Source organism: Maylandia zebra, linkage group LG11 (genome assembly GCF_041146795.1).
Source record: "Maylandia zebra isolate NMK-2024a linkage group LG11, Mzebra_GT3a, whole genome shotgun sequence".
NCBI lineage: Eukaryota > Metazoa > Chordata > Actinopteri > Cichliformes > Cichlidae > Maylandia > Maylandia zebra.
Window position 1 is genome coordinate 37,671,022 of NC_135177.1, and position 23,538 is coordinate 37,694,559.

At 45.7% G+C, this 23,538-nt stretch overlaps 1 protein-coding gene across 1 annotated transcript in view; it reads left to right on the forward strand.

Moving 5' to 3' along the window:
- Nucleotides 1-23,538, forward strand: part of LOC101479129 (collagen alpha-6(VI) chain) — a 69,328-nt gene that overhangs the window by 17,044 nt on the left and 28,746 nt on the right. The window contains exons 3-12 of the mRNA XM_076889560.1: nt 9,306-9,403; nt 11,041-11,643; nt 11,990-12,577; nt 13,849-14,418; nt 15,712-16,332; nt 16,439-16,999; nt 17,580-18,137; nt 19,319-19,897; nt 21,472-22,050; nt 22,161-22,513. Coding sequence (XP_076745675.1) covers nt 9,328-9,403; nt 11,041-11,643; nt 11,990-12,577; nt 13,849-14,418; nt 15,712-16,332; nt 16,439-16,999; nt 17,580-18,137; nt 19,319-19,897; nt 21,472-22,050; nt 22,161-22,513 — 5,088 coding nt within the window. The 5' untranslated portion in view covers nt 9,306-9,327. The remainder of the gene's footprint in view (nt 1-9,305; nt 9,404-11,040; nt 11,644-11,989; nt 12,578-13,848; nt 14,419-15,711; nt 16,333-16,438; nt 17,000-17,579; nt 18,138-19,318; nt 19,898-21,471; nt 22,051-22,160; nt 22,514-23,538) is intronic.

The following is a 23,538-nucleotide window of genomic DNA, read 5'->3' on the forward strand; positions in this document are numbered from 1 at the left end:
GACGCGCAGGAGGAAATACAGTCATGGGTGAAGAGAGTGTATAGCAGAGGGCTCAGAACACACCCCTGAGGGGCACCGGTGTTGACCACAAGAGGTGTTCTTACCCACTCTGACACTCTGTCTACGGTTAGTGAGGAAGTCCACAATCCAGTTGCACAGAGAGGAGTTAAGTCCCAGTTGGTGGAGTTTGGGACGGAGTTTGTATGGCCGGATGGTATTAAAAGCCGAGCTGTAGTCTACAAAGAGGAGCCGTGCATAGGTGTTCCTGTGTTCCAAGTGCTTCAGTAATGTGTGCAGCACTGTGGCGATCGCATCCTCGGTTGACCGGTTCTCCCTGTATGCAAACTGGTGCGAGTCCAGGGATGGTGGACTGTGTTTTACTTGCATCTATTTGAAAGACTGAGTGTAAACACAAAAAATATTTTATTTTATGTGCTGGAATGTGCAGAAAATAGGTTTAAATGTTAAACTAATTTCTTCCAGTCAGAGAATGTTGCAGATAATTAAATGTTTGCTTGATGCATAAAGTTAAAAGATTAAAACTAATAAAACAAGTTTTAAAAAGAGACTTTTCCATTTGATTACATTTTGTATGATGGATTATGCAGAAAAAGTAGAATTGGGCTGAAAGATCTATCACTTTATCACCTATTCAGGTTGTAAATCGTGTTTTTAAAAAGTAACTAAGTAACTAATTACTTTTGAAAATAAGTAATCAGTAAAGTAACGGGATTACTTTTTGCGGAAGTAATCAGTAATTAGTTACTGATTACTTTTTTCAATTAACTTGACCAACACTGTTTGTGAGTCAGAGCCACTTTAGTAAAAGCAGAGAGCTGACATGAGCTGACGAGGCGAATGAATAACAAATGCATGGCGCGTTTTTCTCCTCGGCTCTTTTTGAAGTGGTGAAATTTTCCCTTATAATTAAAATCTGATTTAGCAAACTGGTGCATCTGAGTTTGTACTTTAAAAACATCCTGAAGTTAACTGGTTGGATCCAGTTTGACGGACTGGTAAGAGAAATTGGCACAGATCTCAGATCTGCATTTCCAGTGAAAAGCAACAGAAGGGCTGGATTTGCTCTCATTGGTCAGAATAACCAGCCCCTGGAGTTTGTAGCCATGGAAACGCCGGCTTTCCCTGCGTGAACAAACACGCTGACAGGTTTCCATGCTGAGTGAAGAACCTGAACAAGGACTGAAACCAGATATGACAGATCTGTCGGGAATCTAAACCTCTAATAACTGATGTAAACGTCAGTGGTAGAGATAAGATGAGCGGGCAGGGATTTGCATTTCAGATTGTTAAAAGAAAAAGATGTTGTGTCACACTGAAAATTGTTCCTTGGAACAGAAAAAAGACTCTTTGCTTTCCAACCAAACTTTGACTTTTTTAAATGTCTCAGAGTGTCGCCTGTCTGACCAGTTTAGCCTGACCAGTTTAGCCTGACCAGTTTAGCCTGACCAGTTTAGCCTCCTCTATCAGAGTTAGAACAAGCACAAAATGATGAACGGTGGACTCGAAGGCTCGCACACTCGCATAGTTTTGAAGACGTTTCTTGGTCGGACCTGCCTGAAGTAATTTTTCTCACCACATGAGTTCAGAGAAAAACTGCAACGATTTCTTGGAAGTCCATATTTTTCTCGATTGTGCCTGTAAGTGTGTTAACGAGCTGCTGAGTGGCTGAAACATCTGGATCGTTTCACAGGTCTCCAAAGTCCTGAACAAATCCGTCACATCCATCTTTTAGCTGCCTCGGTGTTTCATTGTTCTATTCAAAGAGTGGGTTTAAAAACTGAGATGAGCCGGTGCAGTTTTCCATCATCAGTGCTTTTCCTCGAACCTCACAGAGTAGACGCATAAAGATTCGTCTGCTGGTGCTGAAGGTTTAAACTCCCATCAGCTGCTGAAAGCAGAGCTGAGGCTGCTTTCTGTCAGAGTTGCTCCAAACTTTGGTTTCTATACATCAGAATAACAAATTCCTGGGTTTAGATTATCCAGAGCACAAACATCTGGCTTTCAAACACTTCTTCAATCAGGGAGGGAAGTGCATCATCCCCCCACGGGCGCCCGGGGGTCCTGTGTGTTTGACAGAGACTTTACATCATGCAGCAGAGCTTCAAGCTGTGCATTCTTCACTCTAAACATTAAAACTGCAGTGACTCAGACTGTGCGCGTTTTTCTTTTTGAAAGTTTATGTCTTCTTCACGTAAACTTTCACGTCTTCTTCTCAGCCCATCCACCTGCTGGTTGGTGCAAATGTTCCCTGATGGAGACGTGCTTAAAAAAACCACATCAGATCATTGAACAGCCAAAAGTATGTGGACATCCTGTCTATGCTCCAGCTGTTCTCCTGCTCTGACAGCGTCTGCAGGGATTTCTTCCCACCAGCTTCACGTGTCTGACATCATTGAGTCCACTGATAATTTTCTTGGTTGCACTTTTACTTTGGAGGGCTGCTCAGGTATTGACCACCCAAGGATTAGTGACTCATTCTAGCCATTTTTCATTTTTATTCTTCTGTAAGAACATCACTGTTTGATTTACTACTGGTCCATCCCTTGGCTCTTACTTTGAAACTTCAGTCACTGCTTCCTGTTTCCCCACTGGCTCCCTTGGTGCTGTTCTGGTGCTCCTCAGCATCATTTCCTCTGGTAATTTCTCCTTCCACCTCCGCCATGTTGGCCTGCAGTTGGTGCTGCTCTGAAAGCGCTGTAGTTTAAGAATATAATCCACCCACTGTTATCATCTCCAATGCCCTGTACCAACACAGAGCAGAGCAGCTATCTGAACGCTGCTCCAACAGAGGTCGATCATCTTGTTAATAATTTCACCTCCTCACTACGTACGACTCTGGATACTGTAGCTCCTGTGAAAACTAAGGTCTCTAATCAGAAGTACCTGACTCCGTGGTATAATTCTCAAACACGTAGCCTAAAGCAGACGACTTGTAATCTGGAGAGGAAATGGCGTGTCACAAATTTAGAGGATCATCATTTAGCCTGGAGAAATAGTTTGCTGCTTTATAAGAAAGCCCTCCACAAAGCCAGAACATCTTACTATTCATCACTGATTGAAGTAAATAAGAACAACCCCAGGTTTCTCTTCAGCTCTGTAGCCAGGCTGACAAACAGTCAGAGCTCTGTTGAGCCAACCATCCCTTTAACGTTAACTAGTAATGATTTCATGAACTTCTTCACAAATAAAATTTTAATCATTAGAGAAAAAATGACCAGTAATCATCCCACAGATGTAATATTATCTACAGCTACTCTTAGTACCATTGATGTTAAGTTAGACTCTTTTTCTCCAATTGATCTTTCTGAGTTAACTTCAATAATTACTTCCTCCAAACCATCAACCTGTCTTTTAGACCCCATTCCTACAAAACTGCTCAAAGAAGTCCTGCCATTAATTAATGCTTCGATCTTAAATATGATCAACCTATCTCTAATGATCGGCTATGTACCACAGGCCTTCAAGCTGGCAAACATGTCACCTGAACACAGACTCTCAGATCTGATGAGCTGGATCATCAGAGCAGGAGAATCTTAAGGCTGAAGTGAGACAGTCGTCTCTGTTCAGACATGTGCTCTCAAGATGTGGATCTGTGGAGGTCGCTAATCTCCTCCAGGGTCAGTCCTAATTGCTGCTCGGTCTTTGCCTCTTCGTGCATCCTGGCAGCTGAAAACAAACAGTGATCATTAAATTGTGTTTGTGAATTTTTAACCATGCGTTGTTGTTGATGATGGTCGCTGTTAGACCCTCGCTTAACGATGTTAGTAGTGCTGGGAAACTCAGCCAAGTATTCCGAGCAGCCAGACTGCTTCCAGCTGGACAGGTAATCCCTGTCTGAGACCCGAAACAGTCCCGAGTCCACCTCTGCTCCTGGCGAGCGCGATGGCTGCTGGAGCCAGGAGGCGATTTAGGTTCAGTGTTGGTGGCAGGCTTCATGTTAGGCATGGAACAGGAGACATTAACTGACGGACATTTGAGCCTCATTATTTTCTTGTCTTCAGCTCTTTCTGCTCAGTGCATGTAATGTTACGCTCCATTTAGACGCTGGACCGCTCCCTGCAGAGGCATCGCAGGAGCAACAACAACAGCAGAGAAAGGGGGCAAGCCCAGTGACTGTGGTGCAGAGAAAGACTCCTAGCAGTGACACTCTGTGCAGCGATCTTCAGGATTGAAGCTCATATATGAATGAAAGATGGCCGAACTTCAGTGGTCACTTCACGTGGATAACCACCAATAATTCAGAGGATCAGTCACGTTTTCCCTCCTGTCACATTTCTACGACACACCCACAAACTCTGTCAGCATGAATGAACTGGTCTGTGATGACCTTTAACAGGTTGGTGAAATGAGACAAAGACTGACAGGGACAGACGCTCTGTCTTTCTGCTCTGAGGCCTCGCCATGCTCGCCGTTCATCGTCCATCATCTCTTCCTTTTCTCTTCACCCCAGCAGAGACGTTAAAGAAGTCGCTGTGTGGTCACAGCAGAGGTGTGCGACTGTTTCAGCTGTGTGGTGTTTATTCTCTGTCTGGATGGAAGTGCAGGTTTAGCATCGGCCGCGTGCATTAGCCTGTGTTTGTTCACGGGAGCAGCTCCAGGTCCTCCTGACCGTTTCAGTGAAGCTCGTTCATGTTCTGCATCGTGAAAACGCTCCTGTCTGAGCTCCAGAGCAAGCGTGACGTCCAGTCTCACTTTACCTGCACGCATGTAGCTGTCGGGCCTCTCCTTTCTCCTTTTTCATTCATCGCTAAAAGACGGCTGATGAGTGTCTGATGTCCGTGACATCAGGAAACTCCACAGGAGTCACAAAGTCTTTGACCTCTATAGATTTGGAGCTATTAACGCTGTGTGAGATGCACATTTATGATGTGATTAATACAGAGCTGTTTTTGTCAGACGCCTCCTCCTCAGGACACGCAGGGACACGCTGACATCGCAGAGTCGGCTTTTGGAGGTTGGCATAAATCAAAAGTTCAGCCACTGCTCAGATCGATTTGCTCAGTCCAGGATTTCACTTTCAAGTACCAGGCTGAGCTTTTGCCCCATCACAGCAGTAACCCCGCTCATCCACAGGGATGCGAGGCTGATGCTTGGAGGTGTTTCCATTGGACGTCCAGAGGATGAGAACAGGCTCAGCAGCAACACCTGGAGAAACGAGCAGCACATTGAGTCAGACGGAGGCTGGAAAGAAGAGGTTGGGGTGGGCGTGGGTTCCAGAGCGTCCTGCAGACGCACAGCGACAGTGAGCAGGTTAAAGCAGGTAAACAGTTCACTCGTATGTGGGGCGGACCATCGAAGAGGGGGGACTTGGCTGCTGGATTCAGGGTTTGAACTGAGCCGTCAGCTCATGTGGGCTGGCACGAGACCTCTGTGGTCAGACGGCATTTCTTAGTTTCAGCCTCTCCAGACAGCCGCGGCGAGAGGGGGGGCTCGCTCAACACGAGTCCAGTCTCAGCTCCTCTTTGACCTCCACAGCTGAGGCTTTGAATGCGGGATTGTTGTTCGGACACAGATTCATGTTAGAAACGCTCCAGCTTCATGCAGCTGTCCACGATGCAGCGTTCTCCTAAACGCTGCTCGGAGGGCACAAACTGTCCTCAGCGCGCCTGCAGAGCGTCAGCTCTATAATGTCCTCATCAGCGAGGAGAACCTCCTGCATGTGTGACACCAGTTTGAACTAGAAAGCATGAGGCCCTTCATTCTTTAACATCAAACATCTACGGTCCATAGAGCCAACAGGAAAGAGCCGCTCACGCTCCGAGTAAATACAGTTGGAGGTCCGTGTAACTAGAGCTGGACCTCGCTTCAATCAGCCTGTCACTGGAGCGCTGATGACCTCCACATGCCTCGCATTAGAATAACCCTCCCCCAAATCCGCCTCCACTCACAGGGCCAAGAGCATTTGGCCCGTGATTAAACACAGCTCTGAAATACGCTCGTGGGCGAACACATGTTCATACATGTAGACGGAGAGAGGGAGGTGTGAGCGTCCAATAAATGAAGCCCACACAGATCCAGAGCTGCTTTTGCTGCCTGGAGGACGAAGCAGATTTATCTGCAGCACCTTGGAAAAGAATCGAGACGAGTTTGAAATCTTTATTAGCTGCAATCAGCTGGTGAAATTCACTGGAAGTGTGTGGCAGCAGGAGACGGGAGGAAACCATGACTCAGGACAGATCACTAACATATTAAACTCTTTATTCATCGGGAACTAAAAGCCAGTAAAACCTTCTGGTTTGTAGTAGCCACGCCCAAATCCTCACTCGAGCACCATCCAGGACGCACGTTAGTCAGATACGTTATTTTGGTTTCACGGCTCACCTGCACGTCGTGCACGATTGTGTCGCCGTGTGAACAATTCGTCCAAGACGATGGTCCTCTGTCAGTAAACAACGTTCTTCGTTCTCACTGCTGTTCGTGAATCATGCGAGGACGTGCACGCCGCCCACGCCTCTGATAGAGATCTAACAGGTCCGTCCCTGCTGGGACAGGCAGGAGAAGATGGACGGCTGTGCAGCGGTAACAGCAAACACCCGAAGCTAACGAGGCTCATTAATCCCACAACTCTGATTAAAGTGCATCAGAGCGGCTCACCTGTGTGTGGATGACCGTCCTCTCGTCGCCTCGGTGAACCCAGCCCGTTCTGCTTTGGAGAACCTCTCGGGCTCCTCCAGATGTGATGACCTTCTGGCGTGGACCTCGGTCTTCAGGTCAGCCCACAGTCAGACCGGACAGTAGCGCTCGCTTTGGTCTTCTGGAGGTCGTTCGTTGCAGTATCACAGTGTAATCCTGCCACTGCTTCCCTGTGGGACATGAACCTTTCTCCGGGTCGTCCTCGGCACACTGCAGTCTGACTTGAAGGTGTCTCTTCTGCAGAAGTTTTTGGCGTCCGTTCCTCTGCAGGGTTCTAGCGATCGTCTCCTTTGAGACTAAGATTCTCATCTGGGCTGACCCGTTCGCTCGCTTCTTCTCGGCTCTTTAGACTCATCGATTTTTCATCGTCATACATCCACCTCCTGCTGTGTGAGCATCACCAGATCTTTGTCTCAACGCCGGATCTGATTTCTTTTTTTTGTCCTGATGTTCTCTCAGTGACAGCTCCAACCTGTTTCGTACTGTGCCTCAGTTTGAACTTTGTTCACAGCAGTGCTTCGTGCTGTGAGTCACTTAATAAAACTGATCCTGGTGATTTTATAATTCTGTGCAAATAGAAAAAGTTTGTTTGAAATGCTTTGCAGAAAAAAAGCACAAATGCAAACAACGTGTTGACAGCTTCTTAAACTGTTGACATGTGGATTCTGTCATCTGTGCTTTATGGTCTGGTTTGCATGTAAAATTTCTGAATGTGTTTGGTTAGCATGTGGCTAAATGCATGCTAACCATGACCCAAACCTGCAACACCAGTCCGCTCCTCTCATCGTTCACTCCTCAGTGTTTGTCCTGCTCTTCTAATGATGGTAACTGAACACGGACAGATTAAATACTGATGTTGTTTTGTTGTGAGGTGATCTGAGCAGGAGTTCAGGGAGGACAGAGTTTGAAATGAGGAAGTAAACAGAGAGCAGAGACTTTATGGAGGCGGGCGTGAGACAAGAAAGTAGAGAGGCAGTAAAAACCAGCAGGGAGCTCCTCTGCATCTGAAGCACCATCGTCCAGAGAACATTTAAAATATTCTCTCATTCATCCGGCCTGTGATGTGGCCAGACACTGTCTGCTGCCTACAGATCTCAGGAAATGGCACCGTGAGGCCGTGAGGAGAGCCAGATGATGCTCTGAAGTCTTCTGGCTGCAAACACCAGAAAGAGTCTGACTCATCTGGCTGCTGAGGCTGTGGAGCTGCACGTGGAGATATCGCGTTTGGCCCAACGACAGCAGAAACCAGCCGAGGATGTCTGAGGGTTTAGCCTGTTTTACACACACTGTATATAAAAGATGGACATAGCCACTGGTTGGTGTGGTGCTGACGGTGGATACGAGTAAGTGAAGGACACAGAAGCATTTCATTAACCTTAGAGCGTACCCCTCGATCATCTCGCTCGTCCTTTCTGCTCTAACGGGATTCGTTTCCAGAATTATCCTCATGGTTTTAATTACATCCGACCTGAAACCAGCGACTGAGACCTCATAGTTCCCTGAGCTGTCAGACCAGAAACACTTCAATACAGGAGTCGCCCCCTGCTGGACATTAGAAAGAACCCAGCTTTAACCCGCTAACAGGCTTCCCGCCTGGATGCTACGGATGCTGCGCCATCTGGATTCACAAAATGCTTTTGACTAAATTACAATTTCCTGATTCCTGCTGGCTCCTCCCCTGCCGTCTCCACGGCAACGCTGATGTTATTCAAACTGAGCGTCACATCTTATTTCCTGTCAGTGCGCTCACACACGCCGAGTTTTAATAGTTTCCCCGTGTCTGACACTGGTTTACAGACGTCGCACAGACGTGATTGGTGACCTCGTAGCTGTCGCTCGATGATTTGTAGCTTTTATTGCGGTGCTGCGGTTCTGGTTTCACAGCACCCCGAGGAGATGAGTTCATGGCTGCGAGCAGGAATGTGTCGTTTCAATAATTATACTGAAACTTTCAACATCAGTGGGCGAGACACGCTGAGCGAACTATTTCAGCTTGATTAAAAACTGACCAATCAGGACGCTCCATCATCATCATTATGAGCTACATCTCACGTCTCAGCTCAGAAGCGGGGCTGGAAGTGATTTACTTTACTGGATGCAGGAATTTTTGGATGGCTTCTTTACTGTTACAAGATTGGGAAACATCAGATGATTCCTGTCATATCTTGACATGCAAATCCATATTTCCTGTGTGTGTGTGGAGGGAGGGTTCATCCTCGGCTGCAGATGCAGACTGTGGACCGTTCTCCTGATGCATGCTAGTTTTTATTTTCATGCCTTACGAACACTGTGTGCATTAATAAACAACATGTCGTCCATTCATGTTCATTCATGAACAATTTATTAGACGAATCCTTCAAACCTTTATTTAAAAAATTAAAGTTACACATAATTGTCCAATAATTTAACCTGGACGATTGTAAGTATCTTAACTGGGGCTGAAATATCCCATAATTATCATAAATATTGTTCCTCCCCTCGTGTCTCTGCTGTGTTTCTGTCTCTGTTATATAACGAAATCCTGTTTTGGCACAAAAAGCTTCCGCAAACATCTACTCAGCCTCACGTTCCTCGTGGAGCAGATGTTTGAAGCAGCTCCCGCTGTGATGGAGCTGCTTCCAGATGTGAAACAGACTCTGTTTCTGTCGCAGGTACAGAGAAACCCGATCCAGCATGGAGTGGAGGCGGGCTGCTCTGGTCGGCCTCATCATGGCGGCGTGTTTCTGCAGCAGCGGCGCTCAGACAACAGGTGGGTGTGATTATGCAGCTTATGGCTCCACTTCCTGCGTCCTGGTGAAAGTATGACATCAGTGGAAGCTGTTTATACCATCCATACACTGACACACACACACACACACACACACACACACACACACACACACACACACACAGGTAAGTTTTGAAGTTCACACACGGAGCACTAACCCTGCACAGGAATGTGTTTGCAGCTGAGCACGTGCACACGCACAATTAACAAGCTCACAAACGCACAAACACAAAGCTTCGACGGGTGTCTGGCTGCATAAAACATTTTCCTTCTTAGGTCTCAGGCTCCAGATTAAAACTTCCTCCACTGATCCTGTCGTTCCAGCATCGCTGCCACACAGAAACATTTAGTATCTGTTTAACCACAAATTACTTCTCCAACATTATGTAGAGCTGGACGTTTAGGTGCAGTCCATGGTCACTGTCAGTAATTAAACTAATACATAAGTTATCCCTGAAAAATGTAGCATTAACTTGTGGATGATGACTGGAAATAAAAAAGCAGATTGAAGTTAGCAGCGTGTAGCCAGGAAATGTGATTCGTCAGCAGTGCTGAGACGTCTGCAAAAGGGATGAAGTCCACTAGAAGACAGAATACATGTGTGTGAATGAGAGGGGGTCAGGTGAACATGCAGGAGCAGAAATGGTGAAGGTTTAACATCCACAGGACAGAGTGCAGGCAGGGTGGAGCGGGTGGAGGCAAATGTGACTGAAGGATAGCAGCAAGAGTGAAAGGGAAGGTTCAAGGATGGAGGTGAGACTTGGGACAGTGGAGCTGAGCTGAAGGTGTTCAGTGAGCAGGATGGAGGGAGGGTGGAGAATGAAGATGCAGCTGCAGGCAGGAGAAGAGGAAGACGCTGGGATAGGTTGAGGTGGGTGCAGATGATCCACCGTGAGCAGCAGAGAGAAGGAAGGCCCGGTGCGTGGCTCTGATTGGCTCCTCGGGGTGTGTCCCCTTCTTCTCCACACGCCCGTTTTACCATAATCAAGCTGCTGATGAGGGAGCAGTTTTCTGGGTTTGAAAAGTTGTCCAGCAGCTGTACTTTAAAAAGAGCCTCTGTAAAAATAGATCTGACTCGCTCTTATTCACCAACAGTATCTATTAAAAATGGGTGAACCTGACCTGTAGTGCTGTCATTGGGCCTTTGCTGTATTACAACTGGAGCACGCTCACGTTGAACGTGTTCAAGGTGTTTCTGAGACGGCCCCGAATTATTAGGGTTAGTGTGGAAATGTTTTTGCAACCAGGCACATGAATGAGATGCGAGGGTTAAAGGTCGGGGTTTCGTTAGCAGTCAGGTCACTGCTAACGAAAGCAAAGCTTTCTGAAGGCAACGAACACCAGCTGTAAGCCACACGCCGCTTTTTCTCATTTTCCTCACGCTTTTCCACCCTGAAGGTGAGTGCTGTCAGCAAGCATCCCTGCTCCAGTCCAGAGGCTTTTCACGAGCCGGCGGCAACATGCCCATTTTTCTTTTCCAGCAGTCACATGGCACAGCCCACCTCTGTTGTCTATAAGCCACGCTGACACCTCACGCTGCCAAACGTCCTCAGCTACTGAGAGATTTCCTTTTAGCGTCCAGCAGTTCCTCTCCGTGACTTAAAGACCTTTCCTCTTAGTCTGTACCGAAGAGGCCGTGGCAGACATCGTCTTCCTGGTCGATGGCTCGTGGAGCATCGGCGCCGAGAACTTCGAGCAGATCCGCCAGTTTCTGTTCACGCTGGTCGATAGCTTTGATGTCAGCCCTGATCACGTCCGCATCGGCCTTGTCCAGTACAGTGACAATCCACTCACAGAGTTTCTGCTCAACACCTTTGAGAACAAGGACGACATCCTCAACAACATCATCAAACTGCCTTACAGGGGGGGCGGCACCATGACCGGTAAAGGCTTGGAATTCATGTCGAACGAACACTTTGTGGGGAAAGCTGGAAGCCGAGCTGCGCAGAAAGTGCCGCAAATTGCTGTGGTGATCACTGATGGCAAATCCCAAGACGATGTAGAGTCTCATGCTAAGAACCTGAGGAGAAGAGGGATTGTTTTGTATGCAATTGGTATCAAAGATGCAGATGCAAGCCAGCTGAGGGAGATTGCAAATGACGATCAGCATGTTTACAGTGTGTCAGATTTTGCAGCGCTGCAGGGAATTTCTCAGAACATCATCCAGACGCTATGCACAACTGTAGAAGAAGCCAAACGACAACTCCTGCAACTGTCTCCAGGTAAACCCCAAAAGCTTGATTCTGTTCATCTGGACATGGTGTTTTCAGAACGTTTGGTCACTCATCCAGGTGACTTTATCGGTCTCAGCTGACTGCAGGTTTGAAACCAGCCCGCTGACTAACAATGGGCTCATGAACTAACAGGTTCATCATCATAAACATGCAAACTGTCGTCTCAAGGTAAAATAAGTCTGAGTAGAAAAGTGTTATATAAGAACCAGTCCATTGACCATTTATTAAATATAAAACCGGGAAAGCCCCGCCCAAAGTTTTTATCTTTCTCGAGAAATGTAGGTTTCACTGACTTTCCTCTCGTGTTCCTGACTTTCTTCTTCTTCTTTTCCAGAATGTGCCAGAGCCACCGTGGCAGACATCGTCTTCCTGGTTGACAGCTCAAGTAGCATTGGCGTTGATAACTTTGAGGAAATTAGGCAGTTTCTCCGAAGTTTCATTTTAGGCCTTGACATCGGCCCTGACAAAATTCGGATTGGCTTGGCTCAGTATAGCGACGAGACCTACCAGGAGTTTCTGCTGAAAGATCACATGGACAAGGATTCTCTGCTGGCCGAAGTCGATCAGTTTCCATATCGAACAGGAGGCACAGAAACAGGAAAGGCCATTGACTTCCTCCAGTCAGTGTACTTCACTCAGGAGGCAGGGAGCCGGGCGAGCCAGCGAGTTCCTCAGTTTGCTGTAGTCATCACAGACGGGGACTCCACGGATGACGTAGTCGAGCCCGCCAAGCGCCTGCGCGATCAAGGAGTTATCATATTTGCCATTGGGGTGGGAGATGTTAACCAGCAGCAGCTCGAGTCTATCGTAAACCTACCTGCACACCACTTCCTTTACACTATCGATAGCTACCAGGCTCTACAGCGGCTAACAGACAGTCTGCTGCAAACTGTATGCATCTCCGTGGAGAGTCGGAGTCAAGGTGAGACAAAGAAAACGTCCTTACAGAATTGTTTATTATAAGAGAAGGAAATGAATACCTGAATGCTGCTTAGTTCTATTTTCACTGGTCAGGGATTTAAAATGTAACTGCGTCAGAGGATTTCTGCTCAGTTTGCATTGATAGCAATCGGGAACGTATCGGCTGATCATTTAGAGATGTTAGTCGAGTTACCCGCAAGCTGCAGCAGAACCCCTGAAGGCTTTTCTCATCCACCACTCAATGTGTATGAAACAGATACGTTCTTTGCTTTAAAGCGAATAGAAAGAAAACCCCCGACAGTCAAAGACAACATGTTTTCAGTGTAACAAATGCCACCCCTCGTTCAAACGTGGACTCTAACGTTAGATTTTCTGACATTCTTAATTCAGTCTTTATTATTTATTATAATTGAAGAAATTAGGTTGCTTTACTTACACTTCCTTATTTTTAATGACATTATGACCAGTTTTTCTTTTTTTTTAACTGGTTAACCATCACTGCTGACTATAACTTCTTTAGGTAAACTTAACGGACCATTGTCCAGCCTTGCTGGAGCCCATTGCAGCATAACTAAGGGAGGATTCAGGGTCACCTGGTCCAGCCCTAACTATATGCTTTAGCAAAAAGGAAAGTTTGAAGCCTAATCTTGAAAGTAGAGATAGTGTCTGTCTCCTGAATCCAAACTGGAAGCTGGTTCCACAGAAGAGGGGCCTGAAAACTGAAGGCTCTGCCTCCCATTCTACTTTTAAATACTCTAGGAACAACAAGTAGGCCTGCAGAGCGAGAGCGAAGTGCTCTAATAGGGTGATATGGTACTACAAGGTCATTAAGATAAGATGGGGCCTGATTATTTAAGACCTTGTATGTGAGGAGCAGGACTTTGAATCCTGGATTTAACAGGAAGCCAAAACAGGAGAAATCTGCTCTCTCTTTCTAGTCCCTGTCAGTATATTATAGCACCTAAGTTAGTACCCTAATATGGAGAATATGATCCGTCGTTCTGTGTCCTCTCTGAGTGGTTTTGGAAAAAACACAAAAAAGGAAATTAGAAGCAACAAATGGATCGCTCTGAGACAGCGTGTGTCCAATTTTAAAAATATTGTGCAGATGAAAGAGAATCGTGCCATCCAGGGCAGGGTTGTGGTTACAAACTGAAATTAAAACAACAACAATTCCAAACCTTTGTCTTTTAGACCTGCAGGTAGTTTAATTTCATATAAATGGAAATGCATATAATAATAGTGAAGGACTGTTTTCTTCTTAATTTACAGCGTTGGCAGAAAAGTTTGCAGACATTTTCTTCCTGGTGGACAGTGGCATCAGTCAAGCAGATTTCCAGCAGGTCAGAACCATCCTGGTCCGACTGGTCAATCAACTCAACATTGGAGCTTCTGGCAACCGTCTCGGACTGGCCCAGTACAGTACGGTTACCAAAGTGGAGTTTCTCCTTAATGCTTTCCAAACCAAAGAGGCGGCGCTCACTGGTGTAAGGTCCTTCCGCCAGAGCCGACTTAAGCCCAATCAGCCACGCAACCTGGGCAGTGCACTGGAGTACGCCAGCTCTAATTTCTTCACGAATGAATCAGGAAGTCGGGCATCCCAAGGCTTCCGACAGTTTCTGGTTGTTCTAAGTGGAAAAGACTCAGATGATCCAGTTTTTAAGCAGACACGTCTGATCAAATCACTAGGAGTAACTATCGTGGGAGTGAGCTTCGGTGCATCAATGGACGAAATGCGTGTAATAGCCACGGCGCCGTACGTGTACGAGTCTACCTTCAATGCAGTGCCCACGCTAAAGACCATTTTTGAAAGAGAGGAAGAGGAGATCACTCTCACTCACGGTGAAAAGTCTTTACTTTCATTATTGTTGTCATCAGTCATAAAATCAACTCCTGTGCATGTTTGAAAAAGGTTATTCACAAAGGAACAGTCACGTAAATTACCTGTTTTATTACCTTTAATCTTGATGATAAACTTATCCTGCTGGAAACGCCAGCATGCTGTGGCGAGAACATCTGAGATGTCTTCATGCTTCCATATTTTCACCCCAGGACATCAAATATTTTAACATTTATTTTTACTTTCACGTTTTCAGTCTGTTAGATGCAGATTGACCTTCCCTACAGAGAAATCACAGCCTTCTAGTCAGATGAAGTCTGTTGTTGTGAGAAAGTCACAGTTTTATCATATGCTAGCTTTAGACAGTGCAAACACAAGGTGACAGCTTGTGTTAAATGTACCACTTCACAGCATAGATGTGTTTATTAGTTGCATTTAAATGTGACAGTCATTCATGAGTGGAAAGCCAGCCTGTATGGGTGGTAAGAGACAACTGTTGCTAGCTTCACGGGCAGTAGAACCGACATCATTGAGATATATTTAACCGAAACTGTGTTACACTTCAACATTGTCAAAACGCTTGAAATGCTAGTGTCACTTCTCAATTCAATTCAATTTTATTTATATAGCGCCAAATCACAACAAAAGTCGCCTCAAGGCGCTTCATAGATACAGAGAAAAACCCAACAATCATATGACCCCCTATGAGCAGCACTTTGGCGACAGTGGGAAGGAAAAACTCCCTTTTAACAGGAAGAAACCTCCTGCAGAACTAGGCTCAGGGAGGGGCGGGGCCATCTGCTGTGATTGGTTGGGGTGAGAGAAGGAAGACAGGACAGGATTCTCAGCATGTAGTGGGTGTCCCACTGTGACTGCCTACATGAGTTATTAAAACAAATAACATGGATCTGTTCGTTCTAATGATCCTCGACAGTATATGTGGACTAATTCTTTAGTTTGATTGCGGAATATGAGGGCAATACAGAAACAGGCACCCTGGATGGGAAACCTTTATTAGCTGTCACGTACCTGGAATTCTGTGCCAAAGAAACAACATCCAACCAAATGACCTACTAGCAACACATATTTAACCCTAATTCCAAAAAGTGTGATGCTGTGTACTGAGATGTGAGGTTGTATTCTGCTGTTATTCCCATTTTGTACAGCATCCCAACCTTTGTGGAACTGGGGTGAAGCTGCACATTAACAAAAAGTAAAAAGAATTAGTGTGGCGTCATCGTCACATCCTGAATCAGAATGCTTGAGTGATAACGAGATTATGATTCCCTTTACAGACTGCAAAGCAGCCAAACTGGCGGACTTCGTCTTCATCGTGGACGAGTCGGGAAGCATCGGCTCTGAGAACTTCGACCTGGTGCGCTCTTTCCTGCTGTCCATTGTCAGCGGCTTTGACGTCGGTGACAAGAGAGTTCGGGTGGGTATCGTTACGTACAGCGACCGAGCCACAGCGCTGGTCTACCTCAACAGCTTTAATGAAACGGACAGTTTGCTGAATTTCATCAAAATCCTGCCTTATCGCGGAGGTGGTACAAACACCGGAGCTGCCCTCGACTTCACTCGCAAAAATATTTTCACGGAGGACGCTGGAAGCAGGAAAGATAAGGGCGTTCAGCAGGTGGCGGTCGTGATCACAGACGGCGAATCGCAGGATAACGTCACCGAGGCGGCAGCTGCTCTCCGCCGCGCTGGCGTCACCGTTTACGCTGTAGGAGTCCAAAATGCCAACGAGGCTGAACTGAACCAGATAGCGTCCTACCCCCCCAACAAGCACGTGTTCATAGTGGACACTTTTGACAAGCTGAAAGGTCTGAAGAAGAACCTGCAGAAGACTCTTTGCTATAACATCATTCACCAGGCGGTCTCAGTCAGCACAAGAAGAGCTGGCATCAAAGAAGGTGTGGACCAGCATGTTCTTACACTTTCATGACTTAACTTGAACATCATGACTTCTTTAACAAATTTAAAGTTGCAAAACTCAGAATGTTTGCTTTTCCTTTCCAGGCTGCGTGCAGACCGATGAAGCAGACATGTTCTTCCTGATCGACCACTCGGGAAGCATTCACCCCACTGACTTCTATGACATGAAGAAGTTCATCATTGAGTTTATTAATACCTTCCGTATCGGGCCTCAGCATATCCGAATGGGCGTTGCCAAATACGCAGATTCGCCAAACCTGGAATTTGATCTGACCGATTACACAGATGCATCCACGCTGGAGAAAGCTGTGGAGGAAATTAGACAAGTAGGCGGCGGCACACAGACGGGGCAGGCCCTGGAATTCATGAGTCCACACTTTGAGAGAGCTGTGGTCACTCGTGGTCACAAAGTCCCCGAGTTCCTGGTGGTCATCACGGATGGAAAATCTCAGGATAAGGTCAAGGTTCCAGCAGAGCGACTGAGGAAGCAGGGTGTCATTGTCTACACCATTGGGGTGAAAGACGCCGACGTGCCTGAGCTGGAAGAGATTTCCGGTGACCCCAAGAGGACTTTCTTTGTCAATAATTTCGATGCCTTAAAGTCGATCAAAGATGAAATCATCACAGATATCTGTTCTACAGACGGTGAGGGGAAATGAACCACACTCATGTTACAAATGCATGTCTAGAGGTTACAAGCAGCACATACTGCAGCTGAATTTTATTAATTTTCAGTGTTTAAGTCATTGTATATCTCATTGGGTTTAAGTTTAATGAAAAGAGCCGTATAAAACTGCCGTATTCAGCCTTAAACCAGTAGTTAAGAGTAGAATGAAACTGAAATAAGCAAAGTGAAAGGCGAACAGATTTTACTGATGACATAAATCGTTGGATATCAGGGAGTTCGTCACCTTAACAGAAATGAGTTTTTACACTGAGAAAGACACTGTTTTAAGTGTTAGCATAAAATACTGAATTAATATGCATGAAATTGTCGTACTTATCAAATGCCACCAGAGGAATAAGATAAAAGTGAGCAAATATTAGCCAAAATGTATCTATACATAGAGACAGATATATAGATATAATATGCTGCACATGGTCATAGAAGGCTGGAGAGGACAAGAGCCGTTCAACACAGGACACCTTTGTTTCTTGAAACAGGGTAATTATTATTTAACATACAAGCAGCGATGCTAACATGGATGTGCTACTCTGCCTACAGTTTGTAAAGATATACCAGGCGACCTCGTCTTCTTGATTGACAGCTCTGGAAGCATCTATGCCGAAGACTACACAAAAATGAAAGAGTTCATGAAATCGGTCATTAGGAAGTCCATCATTGGGAAGAATGAAGTGCACGTAGGCGTCATGCAGTTCAGCACTGTCCAAAGCCTCGAGTTCCCACTCAACGTCCACTACAGCAAAGAAGAAATGTCGACAGCCATCGATAGCATGAAGCAGATGGGTGGAGGCACGTACACGGGCAAAGCCATAAGAGAAGTATCTCAGTATTTTGATGCAGCCAGAGGAGGACGGCCCAGCCTGAGGCAGAGGCTAGTGGTCATAACAGATGGCGAGGCTCAAGATGCAGTTAAACGCCCCGCTGAAGATCTGAGGGCCAAAGGAGTGGTGGTCTACGCCATTGGAGTGGTGGACGCCAACACCACCCAGCTGCTCGAGATCAGTGGATCCCAAGATAGGATGTATGCTGAGAGGGACTTTGATGCTTTGAGGGACTTGGAGAGTCAAGTGGCTTTGGAGCTCTGTGATCCGGAGAGAGGTGAGAGGAGACTGGGACCAACCCGAAACGTGAACTATATCCTTGTTTTTGTAAATATAAAAATCTTTACAGTTTGCAGTCTAGTGCCAGGCAGAAGGGATGAGATCATTCAAGTCTGAGGCTTCTTACTTTAACAGGTTAATTCAGTAGTCTGCCAGTTAATGGGCTCCTTGCTGTAATGAGAAGGATCCTGTTCTGTAATATGTGTTTGTGTAAAGACAGGAAAGATTTTGTCATTCGTCCACTCATCTTTCCAAGGAGGAAAGGACTCCTCTTTGAATACATACTTGTTGAGTCCCACATTAAAAGGGTCCTCTGTTTTTCCGACCTGTGTAACATGAGAACTACAGTATTATAATGAGGTCAATGTGGTGGTTAGGAATGAATTCAATTTTATTCATACAGCGCCAAATCACAACATCAGTCGGCTCACGGTGCTTTATATTTTAAGGTAGACCCTACAATAATACATACAGAGAAAACCCCAACAATCATATGACCCCCTATGAGCAGCACTTGGTGACAGTGGGAAGGAAAAACTCCCTTTTAACAGGAAGAAACCTCCAGCAGAACCAGGCTCAGGGAGGGGCGGGGCCATCTGCTGTGATTGGTTGGGGTGAGAGAAGGAAGACGGGATAAAGACATGCTGTGGAAGAGAGACAGGGATGATTTTAGCAGCATTATAGATTAGCGGGGAACTTCTGGAGCAGATCCGGGACTTTCTGTTTGGGTGTTTGCAGCTTTCTTTCAGTGGTTCCAGTTTCTTCCACCATTAAAACCTATTGTGGTACATCAACCCTACATGATAAAGAGATCCTCGTCGCCTTCACTTTAATATTTTAACCTTCTAGGACTTGACGTCCGCATATGTGGACATCACATTTTGGGTTTTCTAGACCACAATACTTAATATTTTTCTACAATGGCCTAATATCCACTTACGAGGACATTACACTGCTCTATAAAAATTAAAAACGAATATCATTCTTCTCAGAAACAAAAAAATAGGTAAAAAGAAAATGTTTTTTACATTCATCAGGTCTTAATCAGCCCAAATAGCAAAGAGAAATTAAAAATGCATGCCATGAAAGGGTTTGGGTCTTAGGAGGTTTTAAAGAGCTGTTCCTTGACGTTCCTGCTCCCATTCCCTCTGACCAAACATTTGTGCTTTTTACCACCAGAATGCAAGAAGACAGAAAGAGCTGACATCATTTTCTTGGTGGACGGCTCCACAAGCATAACCCTGGAAAAGTTTCGAAGCATGCAGAAGTTCATGCAGTCAATGGTGAACCAAACCACAGTTGGCAAAGACCTGACCCGCTTCGGTGTCATCCTCTACGCGAATGAACCCAAGTCTATTTTCACTCTCAATCAGTTCAGCTCCAAGCAGGAGGTTTCCCAGGCCATAATGGCTCTCAAATCCCCGTATGGAGACACGTACACTGGCAAAGCTTTGAAATATGCTCTACAGTTCTTTGATGCTAACTATGGTGGACGGGCAGAGCTGCAGGTGCCTCAGATCCTCATGGTAATTACCGATGGCGATGCTACTGACCCACACAGTCTGAATGAACCATCTGCGGCTCTGAGAAACAAAGGGGTCACTGTCTTCAGTATTGGAGTAGAAGGAGCCAACAAGAAACAGCTGGAGGTCATGGCTGGTCAAGATAAAGCCAGAGTTTTTTACGTGGATAACTTTGACGCCCTGGAAAAACTCTACAAAAACATCACGGAAGTCCTGTGCAACTCCACCAAACCAGGTAAGCAACTAAACGTCTAATTACATCAGGCAAAAGAAAATGGATTTGCAAGGATACAATAAATGATTATACTAACAGCACATTTCTGAATTTCAGACTTGACGTAAATAATCCTCAAATTGATTGAGAAGAAGCGTTTTAAAACACGATTCTTCCCACATCATTGTAAGAAAAGCAAGCAGGAAGATTTTATGTTGGCAACAGTAACTTCAGAAGTTTTCTGGGTTTTTACACTCATTAGCTCAGATATTTCTACAGTCAGTACAGCATACTGGATGTCTTTAAACACCAACATGACACTGATAAATCTATGATTAGCAAAGGCTCACAAACATCTGACCGAAGTTTGGAAAACAAAGTGGATCACTTTATAGCTTTATAGCACTTGTTTCCACAGCCTGTATGGGAGCATCCCACAGATGCTAATTAGTGCATAATAAAGTCCCCAAATTTCACTCAGCACAACTGGAGCTCAGATTTCTTGATAAGTCTGTTAGTACTATTAACCTAACAGCAGCCATATTATTGGTTGGTACACTGTTGCATTAAAAATGCTTCAGTTCAAAGAATTAGCTGTTCAATTCAATTCAATTTTATTTATATAGCGCCAAATCACAACAACAGTCACCTCAAGGCACTTCATATTTGTACAGTAAAAGACGTCAAAGATGCTACCCCCTAATAATGCAAATAATAATGCAAACTACCTTCTTAATAATACCTAAAGGCCCAAGTGTCACAATCCGCGAGGCTGACTGTGTGTAGAGTGAAAGGTGGACCCAAAACGAAACAAAACGTGACTTGAATGACCAAACACGAGCCGTTTATTGAGGCTGGCAAGGCTAACAATAAACTAAACTGGGTGAGCTAAATTAAATAAAAGCCTACAACAGGAACATGGACCTGACCTGAAAACTTGACATGAACTCTTGGCCTACAACGCAACCGATCTGACAATGACACCCTGAAAACAGAGGACTTAAATACACAGGAGGTGATTAAGGGAAGTGGGAACACATGGGCGAACAGCTGACTGACAGGAGGCTAATGACAGGACAGGGGAAGTGAAACTAAATACAATGAACAAAGAACACACACCTCCTTCAAAATAAAACAGGAAACATGAGACACAGACAAGACAATACAAACTTGATAACATAAGACATGCAGCATGAAACACAAAGGGTGAGGGAATACAGGGGCAGAAAACACAAGGCGTCTAATAACCAGATGAACTTTGCTAATCTAACGAACTTAAACATAAACAACATCCACATGTTTATTTCTGCTGTCACGTGTTAACGTGGGTGTCAAAGGGACTGACTCGCTGCTGGAGCCTCTGCTGGATGTTACAGGAACTGCAGTTTTTGGCACGAGTCTAAATTTTTAACCCCGGGGATAATAATTGCAAACAACTAACCATCACCATCATACGTGTAGAGCACCGAATGTGTTTAAAATGTGAGTTTCATGCCATCGTCACAAAAATAATCTGTATTTGTCAACAAAAGAACATGAAGAGCCTCCACACAGTGTATGGTCCACGTCTCTAATATCTGCGTTTTCATTTACAGTTTGTGAAAAGCAACGTGCTGACCTGGTCTTCCTAGTTGATCAGTCGGGTAGCATTAACCAAGCTGACTACGCCATCATGAAGAACTTCACCATAGATCTCATCAACAGCTTCAAAGTCAGTGAAGATTTAGTTCGTGCTGGGTTTGCCCAGTTCAGCAGCACTTTTCAACACGAGTTTTACCTCAACCAGTTCTACACTGAGAAGGAAATGTCGGATCACATCTTGAAAATGAGTCAGAGTGGGGGAGGAACCAACATCGGACTGGCACTGACTTCCATTAAGGAGTATTTTGAGGCATTGCGGGGCAGTCGTAAATCTGAAGGCATCTCCCAGAATTTGGTGTTGATCACAGATGGAGAATCGCAAGATGATGTTGAAGACCCTGCCATCGAACTAAGGGATCTAGGAATCGAGGTGTTTGCCATCGGCATTGGAGATGTCCACATTCTGGAGCTGCTGCAGATCACCGGCACACCGGAGAACCTCTTCACTGTGCAGAACTTTGGCAGCTTGGAAAATATCAAGCAAAAGGTGGTCGACACCATCTGCAAATCCAAACCTCCCCCAGATCGACCATGTGAGTTTGAAAAGTCAATGTTCTAGTGATCTTTTGTCTTTGTCTCCCCCTCTTATCTGCCATATCCACCTGTCTTTGCCAAAAAATATATACAAATGTCTCTGTTACAGCCTGCACCATCGACATCGCCATGGGATTCGATATTTCTAGAAGAAGAAATCCAAATGAGGTGCTGGTCAGCGGCCACAACCAGCTCAGGACCTCCCTGCCAGAGATCGCTAATTACGTTTCCTCAGTACAAGGCCTGTGCTGCCTCGACCCCGAGCCCATCAAACCCAACGTAGCCTATCGAATCGTGAGCCGCGATGGAAACACAGTGGAAGACTTTAGCTTTGTGCCGTACAGTGACGGCGTGGTGACCAAAGTCATGGACTTTAATTTAGCAGAGCCTACGTACTTCAACACAGCTCTGCTCAGATCCTTTGGGGAGAAGTTCAAGCTGCAGTCCAAAGCTGGTGTGAAGGTGAGACTGAGTGTTTTCATGTATAAAAAAGTACTTTGTATAATTGTACTGCGCTCCCCATCCTTCTAAAGGTGACTATTATGAATCTGAGCTGGAACAAGGCTGAAGATAGTACCGTGGAAGTTTAGGCACAGGGTCCTGTTCACTAACTTCCTAACAGTCTGTACACCGATGGGTCGCGTTGAGGGGGCGTGTGTTTACACGTGAGGATCGCCTCACTATAGACGAGCGCTCTGAGCAGGATCAGTGGATGAAACCTTTGTAAACTTCTGCATTGCCCTGGTTTTCTTTCTGCAGAGGCGGCTGCACGACTGGCTGCTAATTTCATAAACAGGAACTGATGCTGATGGATCCTGTAGACACGTCCATTTATCTTATGTAATTTAAATACACACGCGCGCACACACATGCACACGCACACACACACACACACACACACGCACACACACACGCACACGCGCGCGCACACACACACATGCACACGCACACACACACACGCACACACACACACACACGCACACGCACACGCACACACACACATATGCACACACACGCACACACACACGCACATGCACATGCACGCACACACACACACACACCAAAAAAGCTGTTAAAGGGATAGAGTCTTCCGGGACCAGGCTGCTGCTTGGTCAACCACATAATTCCGGCTACTGCTTCACTCATCTCTGAAGCTTCCCAATAAACTGCGTTGTGAGACTTCCAAACACGCTGCACTTGAAGGCGTTCTTCAGCCAGACGCTGTTTCCGTTTGGAAGGATTTTTCCAGGATACTGGAATTCCTTCTGTGTGGGAACGATGATGACTCACAGTAAAGGAGTGTGGAGCAGCTGATACATGACCAAGTGTGGATTAAACAAACCATGTGATTTATTAGTGAGTGGAAGCCGAGCAGTACAGCTGGAAGAGGATCACGCAGTGTTTGTTAATCCCACAGTCTGACCCCGTCCTGAAGGTGACGCCTGCTTTTAGTCTTTTGTGTATTTCCTGGTTGGTTTTTTACAGTC